The 13285-nt window shown below is 43.3% G+C and overlaps 1 protein-coding gene across 2 annotated transcripts in view; it reads right to left on the minus strand.

The window, feature by feature from the left end:
• Positions 1-5717, minus strand: part of DIPK1C (divergent protein kinase domain 1C) — a 73913-nt gene extending 68196 nt beyond the window's left edge. Inside the window, exon 1 of one of the 2 annotated variants that reach the window (XM_033930024.1) lies at positions 5264-5717. In XM_033930024.1, coding sequence (XP_033785915.1) covers positions 5264-5470 — 207 coding nt within the window. In that variant the 5' untranslated portion in view covers positions 5471-5717. The remainder of the gene's footprint in view (positions 1-5263) is intronic. The other variant, XM_033930025.1, reaches the window with a different exon arrangement.
• Positions 5718-13285: the final 7568 nt, after the last annotated feature.

Below are 13285 nucleotides of genomic sequence, written 5' to 3' on the forward strand. Positions count from 1 at the left end.
TCTTCTGGCAGGAGGGTTTGGGCACCCTCCTGCCAGCAATTGGACAGGCGGCCGCAGCCCGCTATACTTATAGCAGCAGAGAGATCCCTTGCCGCAATAAGTATAGCGGCCGCGTCTACTTACAATGTAGACCAGCATTTTGTTGGCCTACATTGTAAGCGTCTCTTCCTCTACTAGGGAGACGCATAGGGCCGCCTAGGTTCGCCTAAGGCCCATCTAAGGCCCTTAGGCAAGCTTAGGTGTCTTGCGGGCCTCGCCTTCAATATAGGCAGCCTGCCTGGGGAGCATTTCTTTAAAAAACGTGCATCCCAATTGGCTGATTAGACAGCTGTAGGACGCCTACAGCTGCCTAAAATCGGGACGCACTTTGTAGAATCAGGGCCTTGGAGTATAGAAACAAAGCAGCATATTTCTGCTACATAATGGCGACGGATTTGGACTTGGAGAATGAGATGTACAGCGTCAGCATCTATGAGACAGCTTTCAAAATTCCCACCCAGTTGGTAACAAACTTCTCCCCACTCACTCTTAGCTTATCAAACAATTGTACAGTCCAGAAAAGTCTTTGAAAGTGACTATCAGCGTGAGAAAGCGAATGAATGAAATGTAGTTGTTAAGGCACTTCTCCCATCCTAAGGAAGATACGAAATGCGTTGGTGGGGCGTAATGTAACAGCGACATTGCACTAACAAAGCTAAGTTATCTAGGGGATAAGATATGTTCAGTATATTACTTGAAAATGAATCAGAAAGAATGAAATGAATGAAATGACTAAAAACATAAAAACATATGGAAGAGATAATTCAATGAATTGAGATTCTGGAAATGACTTTAAAGATATTAACATATTTATTAAAGAGCACAGAAACAGTATGAAAAATTAGAATTAGAAACAGTGTGAAGAATATAAAAAAGAAAAAAAGAGATTAGAATAGAATAGGGGACACATTTGGGTGAGCCAGTGACGAGTGCTGCCACATTGTACTGCAGGAATCAACAAGCAGACAAGTGGCATTCTGAGATTCCCCTTGTGTCTTTTAAAAGCTGCTTCATAAAGCATGAAATAAATTTAAATAATAGTTTGAAAAGTCTTCTTGAAGTTGACAATCCAACCCAAGCCCTGTAGCAGAGATGCAACCGTCTCCACCACACGTTCGCACTTATGTCGAGATGAAGCCTGGATCAACCACTCATCCAAGTAAGGATGGACCTGGACCCCTGCCTGCGAAGAAAAGCCGCTACAACTACCATCCCCTTGGTGAAAGTGCAGGGAGCTGTCGCGAGCCCAAAGGAAAGAGCTGCGAACTAGAAATGCTGTTGCAGAACATGGAAATGCAGAAACATGTGATGCTCCGGAAAGATTGGAATATGGAGGCAAGTCTCTGTAAGATCCAAGAATGCTAAAACTCTCCAGGAGAGACAGTTACAATGACCATGCACATGGTTTCCATTCAGAAATGAGGAATCCACAAGAAGCGATTGACCGACTTGAGGTCCAGTATGGGCCTCCTGTCCTCTGAGTCTTTATTTGGCACAATGAAGTATAAGGAGTATCTGCTGAAGCCCAATTCATGTTCTGGAATGGGTTCTATTGCTTGGATGTCTATGAGACCCTGCAGGGTAGCACAGACCTTTGACTTATTCTCTGACCGACCTGCCGGCAAGTCCAGAACAAATACAAAGGCAGGCAAAAAGTCTATCATGTGTCCTTCCTGAATGATGTCCAGCATCCATTGATCCAAGGATATGTGAGTCCACTCCTGGTAAAACTGAGAAAGTCGGTCCCTGATATGAGGAAGCCCCGCCTGACTTCTGGCATCAATGCTCAGGATCTGGATGCCCAAGGATGTCTGGAATTGGAATTGCTGTAACGAGGATGATAGGAGGAAGAGCCCTAGGATCCTTGACAAAATCTGTGAGAGGGACGAAAATTACTAGGGTCCCCTTCCGAAGTCCAGCAAGACTTGGTCATAGGCAAAGACTTAGGGTGGTGATCAGCAACACTGACCATGAGGTTATCCTGACCTTTCCCAAACAGAAGCTGATTCTTGAAAGGAAGTCTGTTCAAAGTGGTCTTGGAGGCAGCACCTCCAACCCAATGACAGATCCAAAGAGTCCGGCGCACAGACACTGCATAACCTGAGACCTTACTAAGAATCTGAATGAGATCATAAATGAAATCCACTATATAATCCAAACCATCCATCACTAGCTAGGGACAGGCATCCACTTCCGTAGAGGGCACACTGCGCAATCTCGTGTGACAGGCACACACTGCAAAGGAGGCTGCCACTGCTGCCTTGATACCTGAAACCACTTCAAAAAGCTTTTTCGATATAATGTCCACTTTGTGATCCTGAGGGTCCTTAAGCACTACTCCCCCATCACTAGGGAGGGCCGTGCACCAGGTAATCTGCACCACGGCGGAATACACCTTAGGTTGCTCAAAAAACTGCTGAAAATCAGGAGCCAGCAGACAAAGCTTGGTCATAGTTTTAGAGAGCCAGAAAAAGCTTTCTGGGGTATCCCATTATTCCATAACCAGACCAAGAAGCTGTGGATGGGATAGAAAAAAAGGAGGACAGCACATTAGAACAGTCCATGACTGAATATTGTGATGTGGAAGGTGGAGATTCCAATTGAAGCTCTTTCAGAATATCAGCAATAAAATGGTGGACAGAGCCATGCTTAAAGAGTGCGGACGGAGAGGTACTCGCCCAAATCCAGACTCTAGGGCGGCCATGTTGACTAGTCCTGGTAAGAGTTATCAGCCAGATCCAAAACAGAAGAGTGTCAGGAGACAGCAGAGGCATAATATCCATATGTCAACTAATGCAAATGAGCTCTGCCATAGCCGGACAAAATGGCTCCCAGAGATCTCTGTACTGGCGCAACCAGCTTAGAAGAAACTGACACGCCTTCTGGCTGCATCAAATGAGCTGGGTCTGAAGAATAAGCTTTCCAGAGGAGCCGAATAAAGTCTGGTGAAAATTCACATCCCGTGTCCATTGCAGGGCCCTGCTGAGGAGCCCGCACTAAGCCAAAAGTGTCCCCAGGCTCAGAATGCAGATGTTTGGCACCAGACTCCAGAATGGCCTCTAGGCCAAAAACACAGACCCAGGCCGGCTCCCCAGCTCTAGAGGACCCGGAGGAGGCGGTCCAAAGCTCCTGCCCCCTTCCCCAGCACACTGCAGCACACAGTGCACGGTCTCTGTTCCGGCGCAAGCAATGCACACATTTGACACCCAATTTATTTTTTAATCAAATCGAGAGCTTTTGAGGCAGAAATAAAACTTTGAAAAAAAGATAGATAAAAATCCAAGATGGCCACCGCCAGTGAATTCATGCCAAATATGTCAAAATAAAGAAAATCTGAAAATAAAAAAAAATAGTGATTTGGGGTTTGGGGAGGTCGTAGACCTGAACCCTACCCTTAGAAACTCTCAAAAGCGAGTTTTAGAGTTCCACAGACCACCCCCGAAGCTCCCATAGGAAATAATAGAGGTATACTTACAGTCTGCAGTGCCTGCCTGTCAGCTCCGTTTAAACTGCAGCTGTATGGAAAGGATTTTCTGTCTCAGAAACACTCCAAATGACTAAACTTTAAGATCTTTGGACTGCCAGTTGGACCGACTCAGACTGTAACTTCTGCCCCCAACAAAACTACTCCAAGCGACCAGGAGCGGGAAACGTAGCCTGCACCCTGAAAACTGAAGGGACTTTTATTCAGGACACATACAGCCTGCACTTAAATCCTTGACAAGGTTAGAGGGCAAATGAACTTCCAGGGGGCCCCAAGTCCGAGAAGGGTGGCACACAGCAGGCTGGCTACACAAGTCCGCCAAACATTCTCAGTGAAGTAGCAGTTCGGCTCTGTGGGACTGCACCCTTTCCTCCAACAGGACCACTGAAAAGGGGTTTCACAGCATTCAAGCCACCAAAAAAGATGAACTTCAGAGAAGAAAAAGAAGCAGAGCAGAGAAGACTTCTGCATGGATTGCTTGCAGAAATTGAAACTGCAGGGGGCTCTAACTCTCTCTCTAAGGTAGGAGGTAGTGCTGCCTGATTCAGGAAAAAAAATTTAAATTCAATTCACCCTGTTGAATCAATTTTTCTATTCGATTCACTTTCAATGACACAGCTTTTTAAGTTTAAACATTTTATTTAACCAAGGCAATATCATGTCAAAAATAGGATCATCCAAACTATAACATAGCTGTAAAATTAGTTAGAAACATGGATTCACAGCTTTCCCAAAGCAAATCATCCCCAAAGATTCCCCAGCCCCCACCATGGATTTTCCTCTAATACTATTGTAAATTTGTTAATTTTTAAAACAAACCTACCAAATTCCAACTAACCCAGTTTCATAGGCATCCATGGGCACCAGTTAACGCTTTATAATAGGAAATCCAGTCCTGTTTGAACCACCATATACAGTAATACAGGAGTTAATTAGAAGAGAACTCATCGAAAAGGAGGATTATGCCACTTATAGAATTTCAGTAAATGGGTCTCTTAGACTACATCTATCTGGCAGATATTACGCATTATAAAGAATTAAAATGTTTTGATTGTTTCCTTGCACTGCTGTGAAGCAGCTCCATCCTCACTTACGGTACTCTGTGTCTTATTAAAGCCATCACACCTCCAGAGCAGAAATATTTACTGAATGCCAGGAAGAGGGTCCCTGATCCTGTGAGCCACAACCCAAAAAGTATCTGTCTGGGGCAGAGGGTGTTTCCACTTGCACCCCATACATAAACAGGAAAAGCTATTTAAAGGGCAGGGAGATATCTTGAGAAATATCAGAAAGATAAAGTTCTTGGAATCATTTCACAATTTCTGATAGTTAAAATAATGCAACTTATGCATTTGCTTACATCTTATTACTAGTGAAGTGAGCTAAGCATTCTGTATTCGGTGAAAAAACAAATCTCTCTGCTTCTTCCCTACCCCCAAACAATTTGTTAACATGCTTAAATTTAGGAAAGAAGGGGATCTAAACTATCAAATTTCTTTCAATGCTTCAGTGAGTTGTTTTTTTGTTGGGGTTTTTTTTTTAAACCTTAAACAAAAGCCAATAGAAAAAAGCTGTAGTTAGATGAATATATATTTGGCACATACATTGCTATGCAAAAACAGAAAAAGGGATGTATTTGAGAAAGTCATAACAGTACAACTCCATTTCAGCTATGTCAGCTTATTGCTCATATACTTTATTGATTCAGTGGCATTTCAGGAACAGTGTTATGTGACATACCAGCCTGGCTAGAATCCTCTTACTTTTCTCATCAGTGCAGTGCTCTGAGAAGACGTTCCTATGAATCAACAGAAATGTGCTGACAAAAATCCAGCAGGCAACCCAAAACAGCAGAAACCAGAAGGTGACTCTCCTACAGATCCTTAACCTCAGCCTTTTGAAAAGAGAGGCTGTCATGGTAAATCCTGTCCGAACGTCAGAGTCCATGACTCCGGGCTGTGGTAAAACCACAGGGCTTATGTCCGATCAGCATCATTTCCCTCCTGTAACTAGACTCTCCAAAAACAAACAGGGCACGTTGCTCAGCTTTTCATCTTATCTGCCCAAAAGCAATAGTTTGTCAGCCTACAGGTCCACTCTTTGCAAAGCATATTGTTAGTGTGCAATGCTTTCTCATGTGAGCCACAGAGTACTTTAGTTTTCAGCACACAACACTGGCTGTCCCTCTCCTTCTCAACTCTTTTCCCTTTGATGCTTTTGCGAGAAGAGTGAGATCTCTTTCTGAATTTAAGCCACGTCCAATAGTTCCGCCTTCTTTGTCTGCTGTCTCTTGTGTCAACCAGCCCTTCTGCTTACTAAGCAGCTTCTCTCTTTCTATCCTTACTTTTTTCCTTGAGAGTTCACTTGCTGAATAAAGAGGGCTTTGAATCTCCAGTTAGAGCTGGTCTGATAAATCCTTTAATTTAGGAGACTGCCTAAACACATTTCAAAGGTCCAGTCATTTAAAGTCTGCCAATAAAGTCATTTTGGGAAAGTTCTGCAAAATGCTGAATGAATCTAGGAATTCAGGAGACTTTTATTTGGGGGAAGGGGAAATAAGATATTTTAAAATCCAGCCATTTAAAATAACAAAAATAGCAAAACCACATGGAAACTCATCAGGCCCATGGAATTGTTCCAACGGCAAGGTGTCTCCAAGAGTTTCTGCCTAAGAGGGAAGGATTAGGAAGACCATTTTAGTTGGAGATTTGAATATTAGGCATGTAGATAGCTGGGTGATGGGCATGAGGCTCACTTGATCAGTTGCATGCCTGTGTGACAGAAGCTAATTTCAAATGTCACCTAGATAAGAATTTACACAGTGGAATTAGTTGTCCTAGTATAAGTGGGTACCAACCTTGGACCTGGGAGGTGGGGGGAGAGAAATAGACAGAAGCTGAATTCGGTTGCTGGGGGGGGGGGGGGGTAGAAGAAGCTAGAGAGATACCGGACCTGGGTGCAGGGGAAGACATTGGACTTGGATGAGAGCAGAAGAAACAGACAGAAAGACCTGGAACAAAAGAGATCAGATGCTGGACTAAAGAAGAGAGAGAGAGACTAGATCAGAGGGGTGAGAAGGGGCAGAGATATCAGACCATGGTTGGAGGGTGTGGTCACAGGAGGACGGAAAGAGATGCTGGGTTTGGAGGGAGCATAGGGACACCGCAGGAAAATGCTGAATAGGACAGATAAAGGCACACAAAATGGAACATGGGCATAAAGAAGAAGACATCTCAAAAGGACAGAAGACCCAGGAAAGAGTTTAATTAGAAAAAAACAAAAACAGAAAAGCAGATGAGAGACCACTAAGACCAAAGCAATGCTCAAATGATAAAGGATTAAAAAAAAGTATTTTTCTGAGTGGGTTATTCCATGTCAAGTGGTCCAGAGCTCCCCACTCAACCATCTCAGAAAATGTTGAAATTTTTTCGGGAGATATATACGGAGTTTAAGGGCATGGTCTCAACTATGTCCAGAGTTAGGGGCACCTTTATTTGGGTGACATTTTTGAATCCAAGGAAGATGACAAGTGGGGACACTCCTTAAAACTGGACCAATTAACATGCAATTACATATGTATTAATTATAAAGTGTCAACTTTGGGAAATGTGCATTCTCCCCTCCAACCCCACTCCCTTGGCAGCAATAGTGTAGATGGCCCATTCAGTCTTCGCTATGTCAGTGCTCCAGGGTAGAGGTGTCTCCTTGTATCTATTTGCCTCTGTGGTGGTAATGAGGTTTGCTGGATAAAAAATATTCATCCAAACTTATGTTGTTACTAGATAACTCCAATGTCTTCTCAAAAACAACTCTCTTACCTATCTATCCTGGACACTCTTATTAAGCCATGGATAAACTTTATGTTGGACATAGTCTTCATCTTTTTTAAATTTTCTAAATTTCTCCCACTAAACATCAGACCGAAAGAGGTCCACTTGTTGATGTCTAAAATCAATCTGTGTGGACAACTCCTTTAATTCTTAATTTTTCTTCTAATTCTTCCTTCATTTTCTGCATAGTATTTCTAGTTTTATCAATAATTAGGATGATCAGGTCAAGAGAGCATTTGTTCAAAATTGAAACCCACTTTACATTAAATTTATCATCAGAAAAAAGGTGAGATTCTTTAAATATTCTTAAGCCTCTCGGGATGAATTCTTTTTTACAATACTCTGCTAACGTAGCCCCATGTAGCTCTGTTCTTATATATCACTTAGACATCTGAAAAAAAATCTTCTCATAGCACATTATAGTCCATGAATCCCTGTTCCAAGTGAAAAGAAGATGAGCTTAGCACAGAGTTAATGAATTCAGCTGAGTTTAAACCACTTTGCCAGAAATGGGTCAGATCAATGGTCCATCTAGCACAGTATCCTGTTTCCATAGTGGCCAATTCAGGTCACAAGTACCTGGCAAAAACCCAAATAGCAGCAACATTCTATGCTACCGATCTCCATATCTGCCTCAATAATAGACTATGGACTTTTCCTCCAGGAACTTGATCAAACCTTTTTTAAAACCAGCTACGTTAACCGCTCTTACCACATCTTCTGGCAACACATTCCAGAGCTTAACTATTCTCTAAGTGAGAAAATATTTCCTCCTATTGGTTTTACAATTATTTCCCTGTAATTTCATGAAGTGTCTCCTAGTCTTTGTAATTTTTAAATCATTACATTACATTACATTAGTGATTTCTATTCCACTTGTGCCTTGCGATTCTAAGCGGATTACAAATTAGAAGATATCTGGACATTACCGAGAGAATTATATAACAATGATTCATGTACATTCCATGATACAGTTGAAAATTACAAATTAGAAGATATCTGAATTTATCCGATGGAATTACATAGTAAAGATTCGAGTACTTACAGGATACAGTGAAGAATAACAATATATTCGGGTAACAGAAGAAGATTACCTAACATTGAAGGAAGAAGTTTATTGGATACATGTGGTAGATGCTTATTTAGGAATCTGGATATTTTTTGATAGGTATGGTTCGAGGGATTGACTTATGTGTTATTCACGGGGGAGAAAGCATGTACGAGTGGGAGGAGATTAGTAAGTAAGGACGTGTTTTTTGAATAGAACTGTTTTGATTTCTTTTCGAAACCACTTGAACCCACTCTACACCACTAAGGATTTTATAGACTTCAATCATATCTCCTCTTAGACATCATCTCTTCACCAAGCTGAAGAGCCCTAATCTGTTTAGTCTACCCTCATAAAGGGTAGTTCTAATCCCTTTATCAGCTTGGTCGCTCTTCTTTGAACCTTTTCAATCTGACAGTCATATTAGTCAATATATTATGTAACCTACCCTGAATATTTGGAGAACCCAACAGTGGAAGGTTACAACAGATCACTTTTCTTGGTAAATAATCAGCCTCCCTCCCACCAGAAAGTCATCTGAGACAAGCATTTTGATTGTGGTTATGCTCTCATGGAACCAGTCAAAAGCTTTTGCTTTGCTTTGACTGAGGATCAGGCTAGGGTTTCTAAGGGCACTGTTGCCAGCGATTTGGGCTTGTTGCTGTGTCTGGGAAGAAAGAGTGAACCTATGATTTTAAGAGTAGTAGGTTCCTCTTCAAAACCCAGCAGAAAACCTATAAAGAAGCAGAGAAGGCAGAAGGAGAAGGCTTAATAGTGTCAGTATGCCTTTTGATGAGGTCTCCAAATAGATTATCCCCTCAGCATGTGACATCTGCTAACCTCTTCTGTACAGCAGGTTCCAAGTCAGAGATATGTACACATCCCTACAACCAAGGCAGTCAGTCTGGACACCACATCGTAAGTGTCAAATATATCTCTAGCCAAATAATTTTTATACTCTTGCTTGTTGGCCAGCTGGCAAAGCTTTGTGGTCTGCTCCACAGGGAGATTGTCCACAAAGTTAAGCGCACTCTGCACGGACTTCAAGTAAAGGCTCATGCAGAATTGGTAAGCCTGAATTTGGGAACAAAGGAGTCCTGAATGAGACTTCAACTACTGGCTCTTCTGCAAGCAGATCTGACAATAGAGTAGAGGGGGCAGCTGGGCCTTCTTGAATCTGGGAGCCTTTTGGATTCTATAAATAATATCGACCTTCCTTATAACCACCTGCACAGAGAGGGATCTCTTAGTTCTTTATCTGTGCCTCCTGGAGAACTCTGTGAAGGTGTTCAGTCACAGGTTCTCTATGTGGGGAGACAGAGTCAAAGATCATAAACAACTCCACTTTAGGCTTATTCTCTGTCTCCAAATTTTATGGAATGGCTTCCACCATTCACTGACATAAGGTGTGAAAGAGAGTGGGTGGGTGGGGTTGGATGGTTTGCCACAGAACTTCTCTGAAAAGTACTCTGGCTTCTCACCAGACTCCTATGAACAGATTCAGCAAATACTCCTCATGAAAGGTTTGAGCCTGCATCGGTCTACAAGGGACCTCTTATTTTCTCCATCTACTTCTTCTCTCGGTGCTCTAATTTCATCCCACAGATTTTCAGTACCACCTCTATGCTGATGACTTGCAAATCTACCTCTCCACACCTGAAATTTATACGGTAATCTGGGCCCGAGTGTTGGCCTGCCTCTCTGATGTTGCTACCTAGATGTCTTGCCGACATCTAAAATTAAACATGGCCAAGATTGAACTCCTAAACCCATCTCTCCCCTTACCCTGTTCTCTATAGCGGTGGATAACATCCTCTTCCTCCTTGTCTTGTCAGCTCGCAATCTCGGGGTCATCTTTGACTCGTCGCTCTCTTTCTCCTCTCATATCCAACACACTGCCAATACTTTGTTGTTTCTTTCTCGCTAAAATTCCTTTCTGAAACGCTGCCAAAACCCTCATCCATGCCCTCGTCACCTCTTGTCTGAAATACATAAGAACATAATAAGTGCCATCTCCGGATCAGACCTTCGGTCCATCTAGTCCGGTGATCCGCACACGCGGAGGCCCTGCCAGGTGTACACCTGGCGTAATATTTTACTCATCCATATCCTTCTATACCTCTCGTAAGAAGATGTGCATCTAGTTTGCTTTTGAATCCTAGGAAGGTCGATTCCGCAATAACCTCCTCTGGGAGAGCATTCCAGGTGTCAACCACTCTCTGAGTGAAGCAGAACTTCCTGATATTTGTCCTGAACTTGTCCCCCCTTAGCTTCATTCCGTGTCCTCTTGTCCGTGTCAAATTGGACAATGTAAATAGTTTTTTCTGCTCTATTTTGTTGAGTCCTTTCAGTATTTTGAAGGTCTCGATCATATCCCCTCGCAGTCTCCTTTTCTCAAGGAAGAACAATCCCAGTCTCTTAAGTCGATCCTTGTATTCCAGTTTCTCCATACCTTTTACTAGTTTTGTTGCTCGTCTCTGCACCCTCTCCAGCAGTTTTATAGGTTGGGAGACCAATGTTGGATGCAGTATTCCAAGTGGGGTCTGACCATTGCTCTATAAAGCGGCATTATGACCCTCTCTTATCTACTCGTGATTCCCTTCTTTATCATGCCACCTCATTCCCTCCCCCAACTTTTTCTTTGTTTCACCCTGCCCCCTTCTTTCTTTCTTTGTTTCACCCTGCCCCCTTTCTTTCTGGCTCCCTATCCCCCTCCATTTCTTTCTTTCTTTCTCCCTCCCCTCCCCTATGCCACCGCCATTGGGAAAATGCTGCCACCGCCGCTGGAGAATAGGCTGCCACCGCAACCATAGGGAACAGGCCGGCTCCGAGTTCACCCTGCTTCTCTTCCCCACAGGGCCGACCAATTCTTTGCTGCCCGACGTCAATAAAATCGGAGAGGACATTCCGGGCCAGCCAGGCAGCGATTGGTTGGCCCAGAACATCCTCTCCGACATCAGAATTGATGTCGGGTGGCGAGAGTTGGTCGGCCCTGCAGGGAAGAAAAGAAGGGAGATCTCAGCCGGCTTGTTCCCGATGACGGCAGTGGAAGCCTTTCCGCGGTGGGTGGCCAGCTTTGCACTCCCTTGGGGCGTGCACCCGGGGCGGACCGTCCCCCCCCCCGCTCCCCCCTTGGTGCGCCACTGTTTTTGTGTGAAGGGGAGATAGAACATAAGAACGTAAGAATTGCCGCTGCTGGGACAGACTAGTGGTCTATCGTGCCCAGCAGTCCGCTCACGGGGCAGCCCCCAGGTCAAAGACCAGTACCCTAACTGAGGCTAGCCCTACCAGCGCACTTCTTGTTCAGCAGGAAACTGTCCAACCCTGTCTTGATGTAAATGAGCATGAGTTGAGTCTCTTTCATTTGAAAGGACGCTCTGGAATGATAGGGTATAGAATTAAGTTAAGAGGTGATAGACTCAGGAGTAAGCTAAAGAAATACTTTTTTTACAGAAAGGGTGGTAGATGCGTGGAACAGTCTCCCGGAAGAGGTGGCGGAGACAGAGACTGTGACTGAATTCCAGAAAGCCTGGGATATGCACATGGGATCTCTTAGAGAGAGGAAGAGATAATGGTTTCTGTAGATGGGCAGAATGGATGGGCCATTTGGCCTTTATCTGCCATCATGTTTCTATGTAACTTCAACAAGTGTCCCCTAGTCTTTGTAAATACTGATGCAGTTAAAAAAAAAAAATCGACCCACTTGTATCCGTTCTATACCACTCAGGGTTTTGTAGACTTCAATCATATCTCCCTTCAGCCATCTCTTTTCCAAGCTGAAAAGCCCTAACTTTGTTAGTCTTTCTTCATATGAGAGGAGTTCCATCCCCTTTATCATCTTGGTCGCTCTTCTTTGAACTTTTTCTAGTGCTGCTATATCTTTTTTGAGATAAGGAGACCAGAAATGAACGCAATACTCAAGGTGAGTGATCCAGAAGCATTATAACATTCTTACCGCGCGGTAACAGACCCGAAGCCCTTTAAATCTCTATGGGCTTCGGGGCCATTACCGTGTGGCAGCCACTAGTGCGGCTTTGTAGAAGAGGGGGTTAATCTTGTTAACCATCCTTTGCATCCTGTTTAGCTTTTTGGCCAAGGCCGCACATTAGGCAGAAGGCTTCAGCATATTGGTTACAATCACACCCTGTTCCTTTTCTTGAGTGCTGACCCCCAAGGTGGTCCCTAGCATCCGATAACTATGATTTGGATTATTCTTCCCAATGTGCATCACTTTGCATTTGTCCACATTAAATTTCATCTGCTATTTGGACACCCAGTCTTCCATTTTCCTAAGGTCTTCCTGCAGTTTTTCACAGTCCACATGCATTTTAACAACATTAAACAGTTTAGTGTCATCTATAAATTTAATCACTTCGCTCGTAGCTCCGATTTCTATATCATTTATAAATAAGTTAAATAGTACTCGTCCCAGCACATATCCCTGTGACATACCACTATTTACCCTCCTCCACTGAGAAAAATGACCATTCAATCCTACCCTCTGTTTTCTGTTCAATAACCAGTTCTTAATCCACAATTGAACATTGCCTCCTATCCCATCACTCTTTAATTTTCTCAGGAGCCTCTCATGAGAAACTTTGGAAAAAGCCTTCTGGAAATCTAGATACACTACTACATCAATCGGCTCGCCTTTATCCACATGTTTATTCACACCTTCAAAGTCAAGCAAAGCACCTTCAAAGAAGTCAAACAAATTGATGAGACAGGACCTCCCTCAGCTGAACCCATGCTGACTTTGTCTCATTAAATCATGTTTGTCTAAATAGTTATATTACCAATAATTGTCCCAATAAATGCCTTTACTGTGTCTAGAAAATTTCAGTAATTTGCCATATTTTCAAGATGCTTCTCTGCACCCCATTT

This window comes from Geotrypetes seraphini, chromosome 2, assembly GCF_902459505.1.
Source record: "Geotrypetes seraphini chromosome 2, aGeoSer1.1, whole genome shotgun sequence".
NCBI lineage: Eukaryota > Metazoa > Chordata > Amphibia > Gymnophiona > Dermophiidae > Geotrypetes > Geotrypetes seraphini.